Source organism: Poecilia formosa, unplaced genomic scaffold (genome assembly GCF_000485575.1).
Source record: "Poecilia formosa unplaced genomic scaffold, Poecilia_formosa-5.1.2 Scaffold39, whole genome shotgun sequence".
NCBI classification, from domain to species: Eukaryota; Metazoa; Chordata; class Actinopteri; order Cyprinodontiformes; family Poeciliidae; genus Poecilia; species Poecilia formosa.
In genome coordinates this window covers 272,250-290,608 of record NW_006799978.1, presented here as the reverse complement: position 1 = coordinate 290,608, position 18,359 = coordinate 272,250, and the positions used below count along the sequence as shown (strand labels likewise).

Genomic DNA, 18,359 nt, shown 5'->3' with positions numbered 1-18,359 from the left:
ATTATCATTTTCCAGACCTGGATAAGTCTGAGGAAAACATAGCTTGTTATGGAAAAATGTTTGGTTCTACAGCCATTGTTCTATAGTACAAAACCTAACAAAATTTAAAGAGGGTTATTACGTATTTTTCAGGCACATAGTGCCAGTTTATACTGCAATCAACTAACTATGGTAACTTCAGTTATGAAAATAATTTATAAATCAGGCATTATTTAAGAGAAATCTGATTTCGCAATCTGACGCCTTGAGGTTGGTCTCTGTCTCTTTTAGAAGCCTCTACTCTTTCAGACACTCCACCTTCAGCACATCATCACAGCAATACTCCTTATAAGCGTACATAGGAGCTTTGGACTGAGAAGTTGTTCTTATGATGAGCTCAGCAGACATGCATTTCCCACTTCCCCCAGGCGTTTGCTAATTGCTGCTGCCGCTAGTCTGGAGGAGTTAATTGGGCTGGAGTGGGTGAAGGGTTGCTGTGTGAGGCGGAGGCTCAATTGGAGACTGCAGCTCTGAGAAGGAGCTTTGGGTAAATAGAGGGTGCTGTGTATGAGCAAACGTTTAGGCACCCCTAAATGTTTACCACCAGAGAATCAAGGATTCCTCAAACAAACATGAAAGAATCAAAGCAGCATCCAGGTTTGTTTTTAATGAGAGAATTGAGAGAATAGCATTACAACATCATGTGAAGCTTAAAAAAGTTGATTTTACATAAGATTCCCCCTTTAAAATTTAGTATCATTCAGTTTGAATTTCATGCTTCATCTTTGATATGCAATATCAGATATTGATTTTAACATTTTACCCTTAAAATATTTTTTTCTTTAATGACTGAAAGCTGTGCATTCAATACTACCAACATTACTGAAAAGGTGCTACAAAGCTTGAATTAGTGCAAAATTTGGAAGCTATTTAAGGCGTTTCTGGAACCTACAGTTTAGAGATGTGAAATTATTGCACCTTTCACTGTTACTGAGAAATCCTTTTTATCATAAGAATTTTGATTTGTCATGATTATAAACTATACAACATATATTAGATGCCAGAGCGGTATTTGTGCTCCTGGGGCTTTGATTGTGTTGCGGCAATGTAAATGGAATGATCCAAGGTTGAACAGTGTAGAACCGGTGCACCACAAAGATGTGTTTTTGTGTTATAATGAGGAACCTCTCAAGATAATGCATCTGAATTAGAATTGTTTTACTGAATGGTGCTAAGTATGAATGTCTTAAATCTGAACTTTTCTTCATGCATTAATCCAGGATGGTCAAACCAGATTCTGCTCTACTAGATGTTCGCAACCCTGGCTTTATTTTAGCAACAGGCTACGTGTGTTGCTGCGACATTAGCGCTTCTGAGTTGTGGTTTCTCTGCTTTTTCTGATCCTACCATGACCTCAGCTTGAGTTGAAGCCGCTCCCTCCGGGGCCAAATAAGATGTGGGCAATAAAGGAAAAAGTGACAAGTTTCGGTACTTAGCATGAACCAAGCTGATGTCGGATGCAGCATAATTAACTGGATGAACTGAGAACTGTCAGCACTCCATACTGAAGTGCAGACAGCAGCAACGCCATGAGGCAATAACGTGAATGTTGAATATAGTAATGGAAATTTTATTTTAAAAAGTTGTTTCTTCTTACTCATTTTCAAGATACAAATTGTGTTTGAACAAATTAAATTTGTTTTGTAAACTACACACAAATAAAACAATGTACATGTCATCCAAATAACTTCCTTATCAAATATTCTGATGCAACAAATTTAAGCATTTTAACTTGGTATATTAGCAACCTTTTAATTGTCTAAAAATAAAATTTCCAACTCTGAAAATACTAAGAAAAGGGCATCTGACCTGAGAACAGTGAGAGATGACCACTTGGTAAAATGAAGGAGACTAATTTGAAGCGGCCTCCATCACCTGCGTCGGAAGTTTGCACCTTTTACACAGATTGAATCTTTTTGTAGAGAGTTTTCATGGCATGTGTATTTTTTTGGACCAGATAGGTGTAATAAATATCAGATAGAACAACCTTAATTTAGCTGATCCATAAAAGAACTTAGACTCTCCACAATTATTTTATTAAATTAAAATATCATCATACAGATCCATGAGGAAGACTATGACCAAATTATCCAGTCACTGACACCCTCAACAAGGAGGGTAAGCTATAAAACATCTTTGTTACAGAAGATAGCTGTTCACTGAGCTATAGCCATCCCTATTAATGATGAGAGAAAGAAAAAATTGTGGGAGAAACAGGGACAACTGTAACCTTAAGAGGATAGTGAAGAAAAGTCCATTCAGATCCAATAATGAAAATAAAGACCAGCACTAAAGCAAGCTGGGCTTCCTGAACGCTTCAGCACAACCACAAGATGTTCACTTCCATGCCGTGATGCACTGATACCGGAATTCAAGCAAAAGGAGCCCCAACCAAGTAACAGGTAACTGGTTTGACCATCCTGGATGAAAGTTCAGATTTAAGACATTCATACTTAGCACCATTCAGTAAAACAATTCTAATTCAGATGCATTATCTTGAGAGGTTCCTCATTATAACACAAAAACACATCTTTGTGGTGCACCGGTTCTACACTGTTCAACCTTGGATCATTCCATTTACATTGCCGCAACACAATCAAAGCCCCAGGAGCACAAATACCGCTCTGGCATCTAATATATGTTGTATAGTTTATAATCATGACAAATCAAAATTCTTACTGGACACATTTTTGAGTAGAGACACAGGTTTGAATGCAAAGTCGTATTATTAATCAATTTTATGTGATATTGTAAGTTTCAATGAATCTGAATTTGGAGGTTTTCATTTGCAAATAAATTAGTGAAATGAACTTTTTGATGATACTGTAATTGGAGATGTTCCTATATTTATGACCGCAGGTACTGAGTACATAAAATAATAAATGAACTCCAACACATCTTGTTCTCTGATTTGTTTTTTGTTTTTCCCAAAAAGGAATCATTTCTACTTTGGACTCTTAAGATCATGTGTCAGACAGTTTTGTTATCCTCTTTGTGTTTTGTCCTCACTTTAAGGAATATTGTGATATTTTCCTCAATATAATTTCACTGATGATTCATTTACAGCCCACATATGTGATTATTGCACTGTAGCTCAAGAAAAGAAATATATTTTATATCAAAGTAACTTTTACTGCAACTTATCAGATGAAATGGATAATTTAGCAATAAAATAAAAGATCCAAAGTTACCTGCAGCTCTTCATCTGTGAGGTTTTCTCCCAGCTCCTTGGCAACTCTCTTGAGATTTTTAAAAGAGATTTTTCCTGTGCAGTCATCATCGAACAGCCGGAAAGCCTTCAGTATTTCCTCTTTGCTATCCTTCTCATTCTATTAACATCACAGGAGACAAGAAACATGGGATTACTGTAAACAGATTAAAACTTCTCTTCTGAGCCCTAAATTATCAACTAATTCCAAATATGTCTTCCCTTTGCATCCAACACTAGACATTTTGTCTGCAGAACTATGGTAAACAAGCTGTCAGTTCTTTATGGCCAATCCCATTAAATGATAGAACAACACTTGTCTTCTTTATAATATGTCACTATGTTGAAATTTGGAACATTGTCCTGGTGGGAGAAACAACATTGCCTCATTTTCAGTTGCCAATGGAGAAAAACATGTTAAACAATTATTTTAAACGGTGTACTTCTTTTAAAGTAAATGTAACTGAAGCATATTTTGTAATTATACTATAAAGAAACAGTTTGATGAAGACAAGCAGACTAAGACCATGAATTACAGGAACCATGTCTTGTGGTCTTATCAGACCAAGATAAATGTATCTGGATCAAGCGTGTGATGGTGGTGAGGAGTACAACGACAACTGTGTTTTGCCCACAGTCAAGTTTGGCGGTAGGAGTGCAATGGTTTGGGACTACATAAGAACTATCATGTTGGGATCAACTTTACACTTACAGGTGTACTCAATTTTGTTGTCAGCACTTGGCTGTGTGTTATTTTAAGGAGGCATTACTTGAAGTCTCAAATATAAAACAATTAATTAGGAGACAATACTAGAGCAATAAAAGTTTAATTTACTTTAAAGGCCTTTTTTAACTGTCAGAGTGAACAGGAGTTAACTCTGTGAACAACGTGTGCATATTTATCATTGTCCAACACTCACCATTTTCTGGGTCATCATAGAAAGAAAGTCATCAAAATCAATGGTTCCAGAACCATCCTTGACAATATCTGAAACCATCTTCTTGATTTCCTCCTTTTTTGGTTCAAAGCCTAGGGCTCGCATGGCAACCTGCAGCGAGGATAAACAGCGAATAAGGTTCTGTGAGCACCAATAACATTTGATCTTTAACAAAGCCCACCTTGAGTTCTTTGATGTCTATTGTCCCAGTTCCATCTGTGTCAAACAGATCAAAAGCTTCCTTGATCTCCTGCTTCTGCTCCTCCGTCAGATCAGCTTTGGAACATGACTTTTTCCTTTGGCTCGCTGAGGCAACAGATTTCCGGTAATTTGTAGCCTAAGAAACAGACATGATCAGAAATTACCAGAAGAAAAGCCGTATGTATAAAAGAACCAAGCTAGCTAGCAAAAGCTCTCGTTCGGCTAATGGTGAGACAAAAAAACCCAAAACAAATCAACGCCTTTAAGACTAAAATGAACATAAAACATTGTGAACAGAGCAGACATGAGATATTAAACACTTCGGCACAGCTTTACCATTTAAAAACTCGAATCCACCAAAGACGAAAACTTCAGAGTTGTGTTTGCTAATCAGATGTCAACAAAACATGCAGCAACGGTTGTATTTTTTAACGGACACACCCGGCAACCAATAGAAGGTAGGAAAAAACGAAATATGGTCTTGTTAACCAATCTTAACGTAGTACAGGCGGGCTTTAAAAGTTTCCACCAATCGCCTTAAGTCATTTTTTTGTTGCCCAGCAACTAGGGCATTTAACGCATGCGCATTATTTTTTGTTGGGTTTTTTTTTTAAGCCGCGCGTCCGGAAGAGAGCTTAAAACAAAACAAACGGTTCAGACTTAAAAATAAAGGTAACGGCTCGTTTTTATAAATAAAATCTGAACAGTTATATCTTTTCAGAAAAGACTGTTTTATTGTATTTCAGGTATAACACGGGTAACATCATTAATAATATTATTAATGGTAGCCTGCACGCGCCTTATCTGCAAAACGTCTTCAATATAAAGTAAACATTTTATATTTATTTTAAAAGTGGACTTAGAACGATTTTGAACTAGTTTGAATGTTGTAAACTATGGAATTAGAGCATCACATTCTGGTTTTTATGTTAATATACTGCATAAGGATTAAATCACAGTATTGTTCTCAATGGCACATGATTTATTCAGATCAAATGAACAAGTAGGATTTGGAGTCATGAAATAAACTTTTTTGCTTGTATCTCCGTGTTGTCTGACAGGTTGACATTTTTGAGGCATGCCATGAACTTCATGAAGGTTCCAACATTCTTGTACTGAAGTTGACAGATCAGCTCTGTATGTCGAGCTCCATTTTTCCAGTTTCTACCTGTTTCCAGTCAAATTTAAGTCTGCACTGGTTGTTGACTGTGTCATTTAACAATTCTTTCCTGAACAGATGTTAAAATATTTTTTTTAATTGAACAAATGTATTATTATCTTGAATAATGACTTAAATATCACCAAACTTGCTTTGGATGGACACAAATAGAAATGCAGCTCCACATCATCACAGACTGTGGAAATGTGGTGGTGTTCTTAAGGCAGTCGTTTATATGTTTCATGGGCATGATACCGAACAACTGTTCTAGCGTCATTCCCTCTGAATATGCAAATTTGTTATCTTATTTTCTTTCAACCAAGTTCTTACAGTGTGCTTTTAAACTTTGACTGCTGCATATACATTTTTGGGTTTTGTTTCTTTTATGGTGTATTTTCTATTTTCAAGGCAATATTGCTTTGAATTTTCAATTAATGTATTCTTGTATGCTTCCATTTTTCACATTTACTGTTTTGTTTGGAGTTGTTTTTCCAGCGCTCATTTACCTTCTTTAAATTTTTTTTAACCCATTTCATTGTTTCAAATGGCAGCTCTGATGTTGGGGCCTCGTTTCCTGTCAGTGGCCCAAGTGCAACAGCTCTCGCTGGTCTGGAACCACTTCTTTAACTCCTGATTCATTTGCGTATTTACAGTAATTGTGAAAACATTATTTTTTGTTTTTATTTTCCTGTACTTGGTCTAAAGAAAAGTGATTATTGGGCATGGGCTGCATTATGATTGTTTAAGCTTTGGGTGTTGTACTTAACAACTCCATCTGTGAAGCAGACAATAGTTGGCTTATATTATTTTGGTATACCTGCTTATTTAGTATACCTACCACTTGGGGACATTGCCTTGTGCCCAAAAGCCACAGTCATGTAGAGGAGACTGAAGTGTGACACATCAACTAGACATATTTAGTATTAGTAATTAGTCCTTCCTTATGCTGACATTTTTGTCCTGAGTTAGATTTTCTGTTGAAAAGAATATTCCTGCTAAATAAAATGTAAAGCATTGATCTTAAATACAACATTAATGTAAGCAAACCAAGAATCTTTGGAAACTTATAGCATTCTCTAGGACACAACGTTAAAATTTAAAACTGTATAACCTTTTTTCCACAAGTAATGTTAAGCAAATTTATTAATTAAACAGATAATATTTGCTGACACTGAGTGTTTCTGATTCTTTTATTTTTCAGTCTGGATAATGCTGGAAGGCGTAGTAATAAACAGTCGGCAACATGTTGGACTCCAGAAACTCTCAGCACTTTCAGGAAGGATACGATCCTCCGTTGGTCCGTTTAAAAACTACAAGTTCATTCAAGATGAATCGAGTGGGGACTCGGTTCTTGTGTGCTCATGCTTTCGTATCATTGAGAACCTGGAACCTACATGCGCGGTGGGTCAGCTGGTTTATGAGACTGTTCGAGGCCATCATAAGCAGTACCGCACAGGGTCTGGATGCTTACTGTTTCTTGCAGGAGGTTGGAGCCGTGCTGCATTGGACAGCCTCCGGAGAGGCATTTCAGTTCAGCACATAATCACAGCTATGTCTGAGGGGATTGATATTTGCTTGGATGTTTGCAAGAAATTTTCAGTTTCATTCAAGGACCTCGCTGTAATGGAGAAATGCACTGCTGCACCTGGAGGTACAAAGAAAGCTTCTACCGACGCATCCATAGAGATGGCAAACTTTCATGACAAGTGTCTAAGCAAGAGTGGACAAAGAAAGGTTAAGCTCAGCAGACATTTTTGTGAGGCCAAGTCTGATATGCTCTCCACAGTTCGGCATCCTGATCAGCCTGACATGATAGTCATTGCTGAGTCTTTGAGCCATGGTTGTGAAAAGGCTATGAAATTGGCAGTTGAAGCTGCTCAGATGCTGTTAAAGACAAACCAACAACATATCAGAGATCCCTTGTTTGACATTTCAAAAATGTTAACTTGTCTTGTTTCTGGTTTGCCAGAGGACTACGCATGTGTTGTTGAAGGCTGCATTCTTCTTTTATCTGACGAGCAGGCTGCAGCTGCTCATGTGGTAAAACAACAACCCCTGAAAGTTGCTCTTATTACTGGAGATCTGTCTCAGACCTACCGCCATCTGGGCTTCAAAAGCCTACCAGGTGAACAATGTGTGTGTGAGGACTTGGATTTGTCAGTTTCAAACAAAGAGGATGAATGGGTGGATAAGGTTGTGAAACTACTCCTGAACCTGGAAGTGAAACTGATACTAACTGCTGGCCTTGTCAGCCAGAAGGTCATCCAGCACTGTTGTAGGCATCAGATTCTCGTGGTAGAGAAGGTCAACTCTTCTGTTTTGAAGACTATTGGCAGCTCAACTGGAGCTATTCCAGTAAATTATGCCACACAGTTAACAGAGTCTTGTGTCGGTGATGGTGTTAATGTTGAGATCTGGAGGGACCTCAGCAGCTATGAGAGGAAATCTTTAACAGCTGTGAACATTTCCACTGGCAGGAGTAGTGGGCTGGTCACAGTGGTTGTCACAAGTTGCGTACATGGCAAGCTGCAAGCCCTGGAGGACCAGTTCTGGGCCTGTGCATACCGTTTACACCATGCACTGAAAGACGGAGCCCTGCTGCCTGGTGCTGGAGGAGCCGAGTTGCTTTGTGTTCATCAGCTACAAAAGCAAGCAGAACACGACAGGGTGAAAGACAGCAAAACTGGGTCAGCAGCTAACCTCTACAGAGGTCTCGTGCTACAACTCATGGCAGGTGGTTTAATAGATTACATAACGGCTGTAATGGTTAACACCGGAAGGTTCACTGCAGCCAATGCTAGGACTATTGTCAGCAAGCAACTGACGGAATTTCACAGAGATGAAATAAGTACAGAGAAGTTTTTACAACTTGTTTCACAGAGCAAAAGAGAGGATGCAGGTTTCTCAGCAGTGAAACCAGATGAGGCACCGGCTTTGAACATCTATGATAACTTGAGTGTAAAGCAGGAAGCGTGGAGGAAAGCTTTAGACCTAGTTTTACTAGTTCTACAGACTGATGCAGAAATCATCACAGGAACTGGCCAAAAAAATGAGGGGAATCTGATGCTGCTTTGATTGTTCCAATAATTTTTTTCATTTATTGGTTTTCTAATTTTTGCAATTTGCATGAAGTTATTTTTTGTTAAAGTCATGTTATATGAGTTTTCTTGTCCTCAGTGACATAGATAATATAGTGTTCTGTCTATTCTCTACCACTAGGGAGAGACATAATCTGCGAAAATAAACCTTTTGAAAATATTTCAGTGACCTGGGTTTTTCATTCAAAGTTGCAACATAGTCACAGTAAACTTTTGAAACTGACAAATTATTAATTATTCTTTCAAAATCCAAGGCGGGATTTTTTTTTGTTGTTGTTAAATCTTTGCTTCTAAACATTTAAATCAGTCCAGGGCTCAGTAATCTTTTAAACATAAGTATCTATTCTTTACTCTCAGGCCAGCCAAATAAAACTTGTTCAGAGCCTCAAATATCACATGACTTTTTAAAAGCAGATAACTTATAACTTTAGACAAATATTTACTGTAGAAAATTTGCTGTTGTCTTTAGTGAAACACAATTTTATTTATCATTGTTAGGATTTAAAATAAAGATTAGCAAAGATGAGGATTGTTTTCAGTGGGATGGAAAATGTAAAAAAACAAAACAGAACATTGATTCCAACCTAATAGCAAGAACCCAGATCTAAAAACATATTGCAAGAGCTTTTAGTGTCATTCTTTGTGGAAATGCAATGCACATGTTGTGGGAATAAACTGGAAAAAAAAAAGAAAACTGTGTTATATGTAAATTTAAAAAGATTAGCTAGTTATTTTTCATTTTCATCCAAAGTTATTCAGAGCCACTGTGAAAGGCCCAGAGACCCATCTGTGGCTTCAAAGCTGTAGGTTGCAGACCCCTGATTACCTCAAAGCAAGACTTTCAAGAGAATATTAGCTGATTTAAAAGTATTTTAAATATTTAGTAAATGTATGCAAGTAAACACACTTACACCCTTGAAAGCTGCTCAGTAGAAAGGGGAACTTTAAGGAACATGTTTGAACTGTCTCATCAATGGTGATGTAATGTTATAGTATTGCCGTTGTATGCAGAATTCCCCTTTTTGTATGTTAGACATTTACGGTGGCAATGACATGCGTGAACTTCCATTTCCTGTGGGAGAGCCTCATGTGTGCTAAAATTAGCTCAGTGAAATAAAAAGCTTCCCCAGCTCCACCAGGGCATTGCTGTGTGGTGACATTGACGAGGTAGACGAGTGAGACATGAGAACCACAAGGCAATGATAGGGGAGCTGCAGATCCGACCGACAGTTCAGAGCAACTCATCTATGCTTTAACTGAATATCTGGATTAGAGAAGAATATAAAACCTTAAAAATTAAAACTTGTTCTTCTGATAACCTTACTAATAATTATTGTGGTATTTATGTTAGAAGATTGCTCCAAGAATCCTCTCGGTTGTGAGGACCAGATATATCTGCCAGTCTGTCCAGGGGGCAGGTTTTTTAGGTTAAACCCAAACTCCAAGTGGATATTATATGGCCAGAAATTAATTATGATGTTCAGATCCACCTCACAGATTGAAACACAGCAGATAATCAGAGATGTGAAGTAACTAGTTATATTTACAATAGCAGAATTTGCACAAAGCTATAGATCTCATCTGATATTTTAAAATATTAAATCTGAGGTGTTGTTACACAATACTTAGGTATTTTTTACTCTTACTTTTTTAAGTTTGCAGAGTACACTTGAACCAGAATACCTGAGTGATCTAGAAGATTGATACAATAGCAGATTTTGGTTCTAAGCCATTCAGTGCATCATAAACTAACAGAAGTATTTTAAAGTCTATCCTCTGAGCTGCAGGGAGCCAGTTAAGGACTCTGGAACTGGGGTGATGTGCCCTGTCTTCCTGGTTCTAGTGAGAACATGAGCAGCAGCGTTCTGCAGACAGACCTGTAAAGGGAATGTTGCAGTACTGAATTCAACTGAAGATAAAGTACATGGATGAGTTTCTCAACATGAAGAACAGTAATCCTAAAACTGTTCTTCAAGTTGAAAATAACAGTTACACTAATTCAGTGAGGCTTTCATTTCTCAGCAAGTTCCTGGGCTTTCTGTTAGAAATAGTTTATTATGAGCGAATTTCCCTCTGAGTCACTGGGATGGCTTCTTAAGCCTTCTTTTCCTGCTCTGGGAGTGAATGAATGAAAACAGTGGTTCTGTTCACATACTGCTGCTGCTGATGGTTCTGGTTTCAGTTCTCTGAGGCTTCAGTGACAGATTCCAAGCTGCCCGTCCCCCTTTCCCAACCTCTACTGGGTTGGCTGGTTAAATTGGCGAGGATTAGTGGGCGTGAGCATTGCGTGTGTGTGTGTGTGTGTGTGTGTGTCTGGTTGCTCCTAGGGCGCATGCGAACTGAGGCCCAAAAGGGAAAGCCTTCATCAGAGATCTAAGCCAGCTGCACTGCTTCAACTGCAAGAAGAGAGTTGAACTGAAGGGATCTGCATGCAAACCCTTCTGCATGTACGCCAGAGAGGCAGCCAGCTCTACAGGCAGCAGATCAAACTGCTACAACTATGAGAAATGAATGATTCCAATCAGATTGATCCCTCTAGATTCTCAGGCCTTAAAGGGCACTTTCCGCCCTGACAGGGGGCTTCTCAGGAGTACTGACCTCTGAGGTTAAGTGGAATCAGTCTGTGTGAAGGGCTGCGGAGAAGGGGAGGAGGGAGAAGTTTGTGGGAGGTGGGAGGCCACGGCGGGGCTCCTGCACTTCTCAAGAAGGAGACGAAGCAGTTGTCAGGAAGCAGCTTGAAAGGAGGAGATGGCCACGGGAGAAATCACAACTCTTCCCGCTGTACCTGAGGACGGCGCCAGTGGTGGCTTTCCTCCTGGGAGCTTCAAGGACCCCAAGAGGCTGTACTGTAAAAACGGAGGCTTTTTTCTGAGAATTAAACCCGACGGAGGTGTGGATGGAATCCGGGAGAAAAGCGACCCTCACAGTAAGTATTTCCAGTCTCATTCTTCTTGCTTTGGGCACTACACAAAGCTTCTTTAAGGTCTTTAATGTGTAACAGAAAATGAAAGGAGAAAGAGACTCTTCCAGCTTATTGAGGTTAATTCTGCAGTTAATGTAGGAGAACCTAGGAGAAGCATGAAACCTCCAGGTTAGTAAACTTTTTTTTAAATGACAAAGAATTTGAATGGATGATGTTTTTAGTTTGTGTTTTCACCCTGCTGAGTCACTCACTGAAGAATTTACGTCACACAAGACAGCAAATTAAATCCCTCTCTCTCAAAGCCATCAGAAATTATAACAGATTATATATAGTCAGTCAGCTCAGCTTTTATGTACCTTTAAGTAAAAACATGTGTGTGCTTGTTTTGAATGAACAACCATGATCCCCATAAAGGTTTCCAGGTCACTGATTACTTGAAAGTATGTCCTGAACTTTCATTAGTGAGTAGGAGGGACTAGGAAGAACATGGAGCTGGACTTTTTTCCCCTCCTGGGATAACACATGCCTGGCAGAGTTGTTGAAGATAAAGGGCAACCTGTCAGCCATGAGAAGCTAAACAAATACATTGTTTGGACACTTGGTAGTTGTTTCTAAAATGTCCTTTAGTTCTTGCTGTTCTCCCTATGGACATTTCTTGGAGAATATTACTGTTTTATAAAGGAATAACTCCTCATTACGTTGAGTATTGAGCTTTTCACTCAAATAGTCTGCTGTGATTTTAGTTCTTTGCATCAATGCTCCTTTTGTTAAACCCTGACAGACCTGCCAGATGAAGCTGGAAACATAAGAGAACATGTGATCCACAAAATACTGCTTTCCTTATCCCAAAGCCCTCGGACAAGGACGTCACCACTGACTACTTCTTGTATTTTAATCCCAAATGTTACACAGTTTTGACACTGGTATCTGTCCTCCTTCAGGAAAGGACATATATTGAAAAAACAAACCTAAAGTGTGTTAGCCTAAACCTTCTTATTTAGGCTAACACACCTCTTTGATCTGTCCTTGAAATATCCTACCATCTAACTAACTTCAGACAGATGCACTGAAAGGCTTAATGTGGGTTAATTTAAGACAGATCCTGTAATTTATCTTCTGAGGCCCCTGCTTCCTTTTTGGTGGCTTGCTACACATGGGTTCCTGCTGGTTAGATGAGCAGTCTCTATCCTAACAAACAAAAGGAAGTGGAGATGATTTTCATCTGGTTTTGACGAAGCTGCCACATGGTCACCAGTGGTGCTTGGGGACTCATTACCACCACTTTAATATCCAATGTCACACAGTGATAGGCAGAACACAGAGGAAGCCTGTTTGGCTTTAATGTAACAGTTTTTAAACAAAATCTCCATTATCACAATTATAGGCATCCATGCTGATAATATTTTGAAGTTTTTGAAAAGCAGGAAGGAACTTGGTCTTCTCCCCTAAAATGAAATGCCTTGAGGTTGGACCATACAGACATTCAGATTGCATGATGTTGAGTTATGTTTTTTCTGTTTGTAGACTTTTGTTCTTTGCTTTTTAAGTTGAAGGATTTTGTTTTCAGACAGTTATTCCCTCTGGTTTGGGATGTTGTGCAACTGAAAGGATTTTTTTTCTTATATTTTTAGTTTGAGACAGTTATTATACTGGGAGCAGCTGATTAGCCTCTCAAAAGTAGAAAAAAAATTTAAATGCCTGAATTTCCATACTAGTTTAAAAGGATGCTTCATGAATGCAGAGCAGAATGAAAGAGAAGAGAGAAGGGAAAGTTCAAATCCTGTCTTCCATCAATCATATCGGGCAAGGTTCATATCCTGACTCCTATGTCTCTCTGCCCGGTTTTCTGACCACACGGCCAGACAGAGATTTAAAGAGGAGGAGCTCCAAAGCAAATAAGATGAATTAGCAGTGTTCGCCAACAACAAATCTCTGTGTAATATTATCTCTGATGGTGATGGTCATACAGTGAGCCCTCCACACATTCTCTAGATCAGACATCTGCACACTTTACAAACCAAAAAGCAATTTTTGCACTAATGAAAAAATAAAATCCTCAGTAAAGGATTTGTTTTGTAATTTTTAAAGAACAAACATTTCTATTTTTAAGTTTTAAAATAAAGGAAACATTGAAAATAGACCACAGATACTTTTTCTTATGGGATTAAAAATCACATATTTTCCAAACTAACAAGAAAAATAGACTTAAGAAATACTGGTCATTTTTTGACATTCTGTTGTCAAATTATTCAGAGAGAAAATCTACATTTGTTATTATATGTACATTTGCAAACATAACAGTGAACCCCTGATATAATCTATAGTTATAAGCATTTTTAGACCTCTCTAAAAATGGTTATAACTGCCTTAATATGCATTAATATAAAGAGTGGAAGCTCTTAGCACTACCACAGAAACTAACATCTACAGTCTTACTTATCTTCACTCTTGGGAGAAAAGTCAATCAGCACCAAGGAAAACAAATGGCATTTACAGATTGGCTGCTTTCTAAACACAAGCCACTGTCAGCCAAGTTGCATATTACTTTGAATATTTTAGAAAAAAAAAATATACAAAAAGGCAAATTCCCCACAAATAATTTAATAGTTCAAAGTTACAGTCCACAGAAAAAACCTCAGAATACTGAACCGTTACTAGACGGGGGTCAACTGTAGTTTTGGCCACAGTTAATGTGGAAGGACCAGAGGGCCGCTTATGAGTCCAGAGCCACAGATCGCAAATCCCTTCTCCAGGTCATCCTGGGTGCTCCCGAAAGCCGTTTTCAGCTCATCCCATACAGTTTCTAGTCTGAATAATGGCTAAATAAGGTTAATTTTGTGTCTGGTGTACCATTTCTGTGTTGATTTAAAGACAGATTTTATGGATTCTGGCAGAGTCCACCGGGGTTTCATCCTAGTTGCCCTGATCATTCAAAGAGTTCATGATGGCATGGACTCTGAGAGGGTTCCCACCACCTTTACAAAAGAAACAGGACCACAGCAATATAGATCCTCCACCAGCAGCTGGTTGCCACAATTATCATCTCTTGACTTTGGAGACCCCAAGACATCAGTTAGCTTTGGACATTATTTGTACCTTCCTTACTACAAATTACTTCTCCCATCATCCCAACAGGATAACCTGTTGTGGAAAGACAACAGGTCTTCCTGTGGAAAGACAACAGGTCTTCCTTTTGTCTTTGCACAGTTTACATTTTTAAGAATGATTTTCTTAAATTGTTCTTGTGACTTTTCTTGTTTTAAAGAGCAGCAATGAGACATCTGTCTCCATCATACTTATATCCCAGGGAATGAGCACGTCATTAGTATTCAAACATTTTAGGATGGCCTAATTAACTTTAAACATACACACTGACATTCAGTTATATGTCTTTATATGTTTTGGGTCCAAAATGTGACACTTAAGGTATTTGAGACATTTTGATAAAAACAAAGAAATTATTTTTTTCTGCTGAAAAAAACAATTTTTTTTTTGCTTAAACTTAAAATATAAATTTACTTTAAGTTTAAGCCCTTCTCATATGTGTTTCAATCACAACTGCAGAAACAAACAAAATTCAGCTGTTTAGAAGCAACAATAGGTTGCATTTGGTTGCATCACAAAATCACAGCAAAGAGAATCTTCATCTCCAGGGTCTTGTGATTGGATAGTTGTTTTTTTTTTTTTTTACTTTATGATCATGTTTACTGCTGTGATTCCTCAGATATACCTATCCTCCACATTATTTGTGTCTCTTGTGGCGAAACATGGATAATCTTGAATGAAATGGAGAGCGTTCAGTTTGAATCTGAAGCTGCACTTTTATATTTTTTTTCATTCAGTAAACAAATCACTCATTCTTTCTCTCTGTGTGTGTTTTGACATTCCACTGTGAAAGTACAAATGCTTTCTGTTTACTCAATTTAAATAAAATTTTATCTTGGTCTGCAGTAAAGCTTCAGCTACAGGCGACCTCAGTGGGAGAGGTGATCATCAAAGGAGTTTGTGCAAACCGTTATCTGGCGATGAACAGAGATGGACGGCTGTTTGGAGCAGTGAGTGGCTATTGTTTACAGATGTTATATTTGTTTCATACAAAATTACTTAGTTATCTTGGTAATGTAATTAAATAATTGAAAAATGTTTTTCTACGAAGTCTAAACAGTTTGAGTTATTTAGTCTTGTTTTGTTAAGTCCAGGTAATCACATGTCATGGTTTAAAATGCCATAAAAATTTTATTAAATTTAGTTTTCCTTTCCAAGGAGAGTAGACTGGGAAGGAAAATAACCATTTAAATATGTGACAAGCATATAAATAGAAGTTAATTACCTTTAAAAATGCAGATTGTTAAACCTGCAGAAAAGGCAGGTATAAATGAAGAGCTGACTACCCTTCAGCCTTTTTCCATTGTGCCCCCCCTATGGATTACAAATGGCTGTCTGGTTGAAACGACGCGTGTGACGGTGGGGGGGGGCAATCGACTTTTTTGAGGGGCAAAATGAATGTACGTAGCTGAAAATAGACACCAACATCGGTAGCATACAAGGTACTTGTTAAGCTTAAGGTGCTGTATTGATATTAGCTAGTCATCTTTTAGCTAACATTACCTGCATCCAACAGCTTTACTCAACTCAGTCGGTTAGTTTGGAGGGAAAAACTGTGAAAAGTTCTTTGCGTTTTGCTGGTTTGCTGCCGTGATTCTAACACAAACCTACGTAGCTCCGCACAGCAGCAGCAGGTCTCCTTCACAGGTGGAAACCCAGCGCGAGCGTCGTAGCGCTCATGTTGCGTTTAAAGGCGGCTCGGAAAAACAGGTTACAACATGTTAACGGATTAAACAGTTTTAACTGCTGATAAAAGTGACAGAGGACACAAATATGGGACGTGTGGATGGAAGCCTCTACTGTATCAAATTGACATAGGAATAACAGAGAGTTGGCCATTCTAAGGTAAAAACCCAGCGCATACAGTGTTCATGTTTTGTTTTTTTTTCATCCAGACGGCTTCCCGCGCCCCTCCCCCCTGCAATGACACGGCGCCCCCCCCTAGGGGGCGCGCCCCACAGTTTGGGAACCTCTGATCTAGTGTATCACACTGAGCTGATATGTGATAATCTCCCAAACATTGGTGTAAATAGGCAAATACTGCTGCTTTGCTGCTTCCAGTGGCACTGAAAGTACAAAGTGGTGGTGATTTAGAAGGCCTGGTGGTTGTGAAACCTTGTGCTGGATAATTACAAATTGGCATTTCCTCCTCATAATGAGAGGTTGCCTCCCAAGACGATGTCCAGCCTGACTATTGTTTGTGTCTAAATTTTAAAACTTCTCTGTAATTTCATCTCATTACAATCTTTACTGAATGACGGAAACTTTGAATTCGAAGAAAAATGCTCCTGTCCAAACAGTGAAATTGTCCTCAAACAATTTTAAATATGAACTGGTTTATTTACTGCATTTATGTCAAGACATGTTTAGGATTTATTCAAGCTGCGAGAAAGACCCAAAACTTTGAGTTGGGAGCGTTTGCACTCTTTTGGAAATCCTTTTGGATTCGATGGTGGTCGACATTTTCCAGAGCGAGCTTACAGGAGCCGTTGTTTTAGCAACAATAGCTGTAAACAGCACAAACCACTACAATGAAGTGGCAAAGTCAGGTTACAATGGAAACTCTTTGATCTTTAAAAAAAAATGACAAAAGGTAAATTATTACAGAACAATTTTACAATTTTACTTTTACTCAAGTGTAAAAGTAAAACACTCCAGACTTGAGAGTGTGCTTTCATTTAATTTTGTTTTTGCCATCTTTAATTATTCAGTTACATTTCCATTCAGATGAACAGACAAGCAATTAATAATTAAAACAAAACTTTCATTTTCCTGGATCCTCCCCAATTAATCTATAATTCAATCAATAAAGAAAAGATGCAAAAACACAAGGAACCAGCTTACATTTTCTCCTTCTTGGTTTAGTTTTAAAATTATTTTACTACAGAGAAACATGCAAAAAAAATCCTCAACAGAAACAAAGTGGTTTTGTTGAGATTAAACTTCAGCAACATGACGACGCTCTGTCTCTTTTTCTTCAGAGACGACCAACAGACGAGTGTTACTTCCTTGAGAGACTTGAGAGCAACAACTACAACACCTACCGCTCCAGGAAGTACCCAAACATGTACGTGGCGCTGAAGAGGACTGGCCAGTACAAGTCCGGGAGCAAAACCGGACCGGGTCAGAAGGCCATTCTCTTTCTACCAATGTCAGCAAAGTGCTAACCGGGTGTCAGACACAGAAAGAGCAACGTCTTTGGGACGATGTGAAGCCAATGACCGCAGCGTTGGATTGGCTTTGCTTAAAACAGCTGTGACGATCTAACTACTTCCTCTGGAACGTGTGATTAATTCAGCTTTAAATCCAAACGCTACCACAGATTTAAATGCATTGCTCCAGGTTTAGTCCACAGAGAGCAGCTATTCAGCAACTAGAGCCAAAAAACAGCAACACTTCCAGACTGTTACATTTTCACATTTAATAGATAAAAATTAGCTTTTAAAGCCGTCTTTTGTCTATGTAACAGAATTTGTTCAAAATCAGAGTCAGCTTAACTGATTTAAATTTGAAAGAAAGTATTAAATTAAAGATTTAATACTTTGTATAGTAAATAATGCATTTTATATCAACCACCACAATGTGCTTCAGCAGCAGTAACAAAACCTAATCCTGAGATGGGCTGAAACGATTAATCCGATTAATCGTCATTAATCATCATTAATCGATTTTTGAAACAATTGTCAAT

General features: G+C 38.3%; 3 protein-coding genes across 7 annotated transcripts in view; 2 read left to right on the top strand and 1 right to left on the bottom strand.

The window, feature by feature from the left end:
- The window catches only part of cetn4 (centrin 4), a 6,063-nt gene extending 1,229 nt beyond the window's left edge, over nt 1-4,834 (bottom strand). Inside the window, exons 1-4 of the mRNA XM_007550973.2 lie at nt 4,723-4,834; nt 4,367-4,522; nt 4,168-4,296; nt 3,231-3,368 (exon numbers count right to left, since the gene is read on the bottom strand). Coding sequence (XP_007551035.1) covers nt 3,231-3,368; nt 4,168-4,296; nt 4,367-4,522; nt 4,723-4,725 — 426 coding nt within the window. The 5' untranslated portion in view covers nt 4,726-4,834. The remainder of the gene's footprint in view (nt 1-3,230; nt 3,369-4,167; nt 4,297-4,366; nt 4,523-4,722) is intronic.
- Nucleotides 4,835-5,016: 182 nt separating this feature from the next.
- Nucleotides 5,017-8,808, top strand: bbs12 (Bardet-Biedl syndrome 12). 5 transcript variants are annotated; one of them, XM_007550970.2, is made up of 4 exons: nt 5,017-5,058; nt 5,448-5,523; nt 6,097-6,152; nt 6,747-8,808. In XM_007550970.2, the coding sequence occupies exon 4, from the start codon at nt 6,755-6,757 to the stop codon at nt 8,618-8,620; it is 1,866 nt and encodes a 621-aa protein (XP_007551032.1). In that variant the 5' UTR covers nt 5,017-5,058; nt 5,448-5,523; nt 6,097-6,152; nt 6,747-6,754; the 3' UTR covers nt 8,621-8,808. The 5 variants fall into 5 exon arrangements, with proteins under 5 accessions (XP_007551032.1, XP_007551031.1, XP_007551033.1 ...); XM_007550969.2 differs by lacking the exon at nt 6,097-6,152; XM_007550971.2 differs by lacking the exons at nt 5,448-5,523; nt 6,097-6,152 and having other exon boundaries at nt 5,023-5,058.
- A 102-nt stretch (nt 8,809-8,910) lies between these two features.
- On the top strand, nt 8,911-18,353 carry fgf2 (fibroblast growth factor 2). Its single transcript, XM_007550967.2, has 3 exons — nt 8,911-11,569; nt 15,518-15,621; nt 17,653-18,353. The coding sequence occupies exons 1-3, from the start codon at nt 11,392-11,394 to the stop codon at nt 17,836-17,838; spliced, it is 468 nt and encodes a 155-aa protein (XP_007551029.1). The 5' UTR covers nt 8,911-11,391; the 3' UTR covers nt 17,839-18,353.
- The last annotated feature ends 6 nt before the right edge of the window (nt 18,354-18,359 follow it).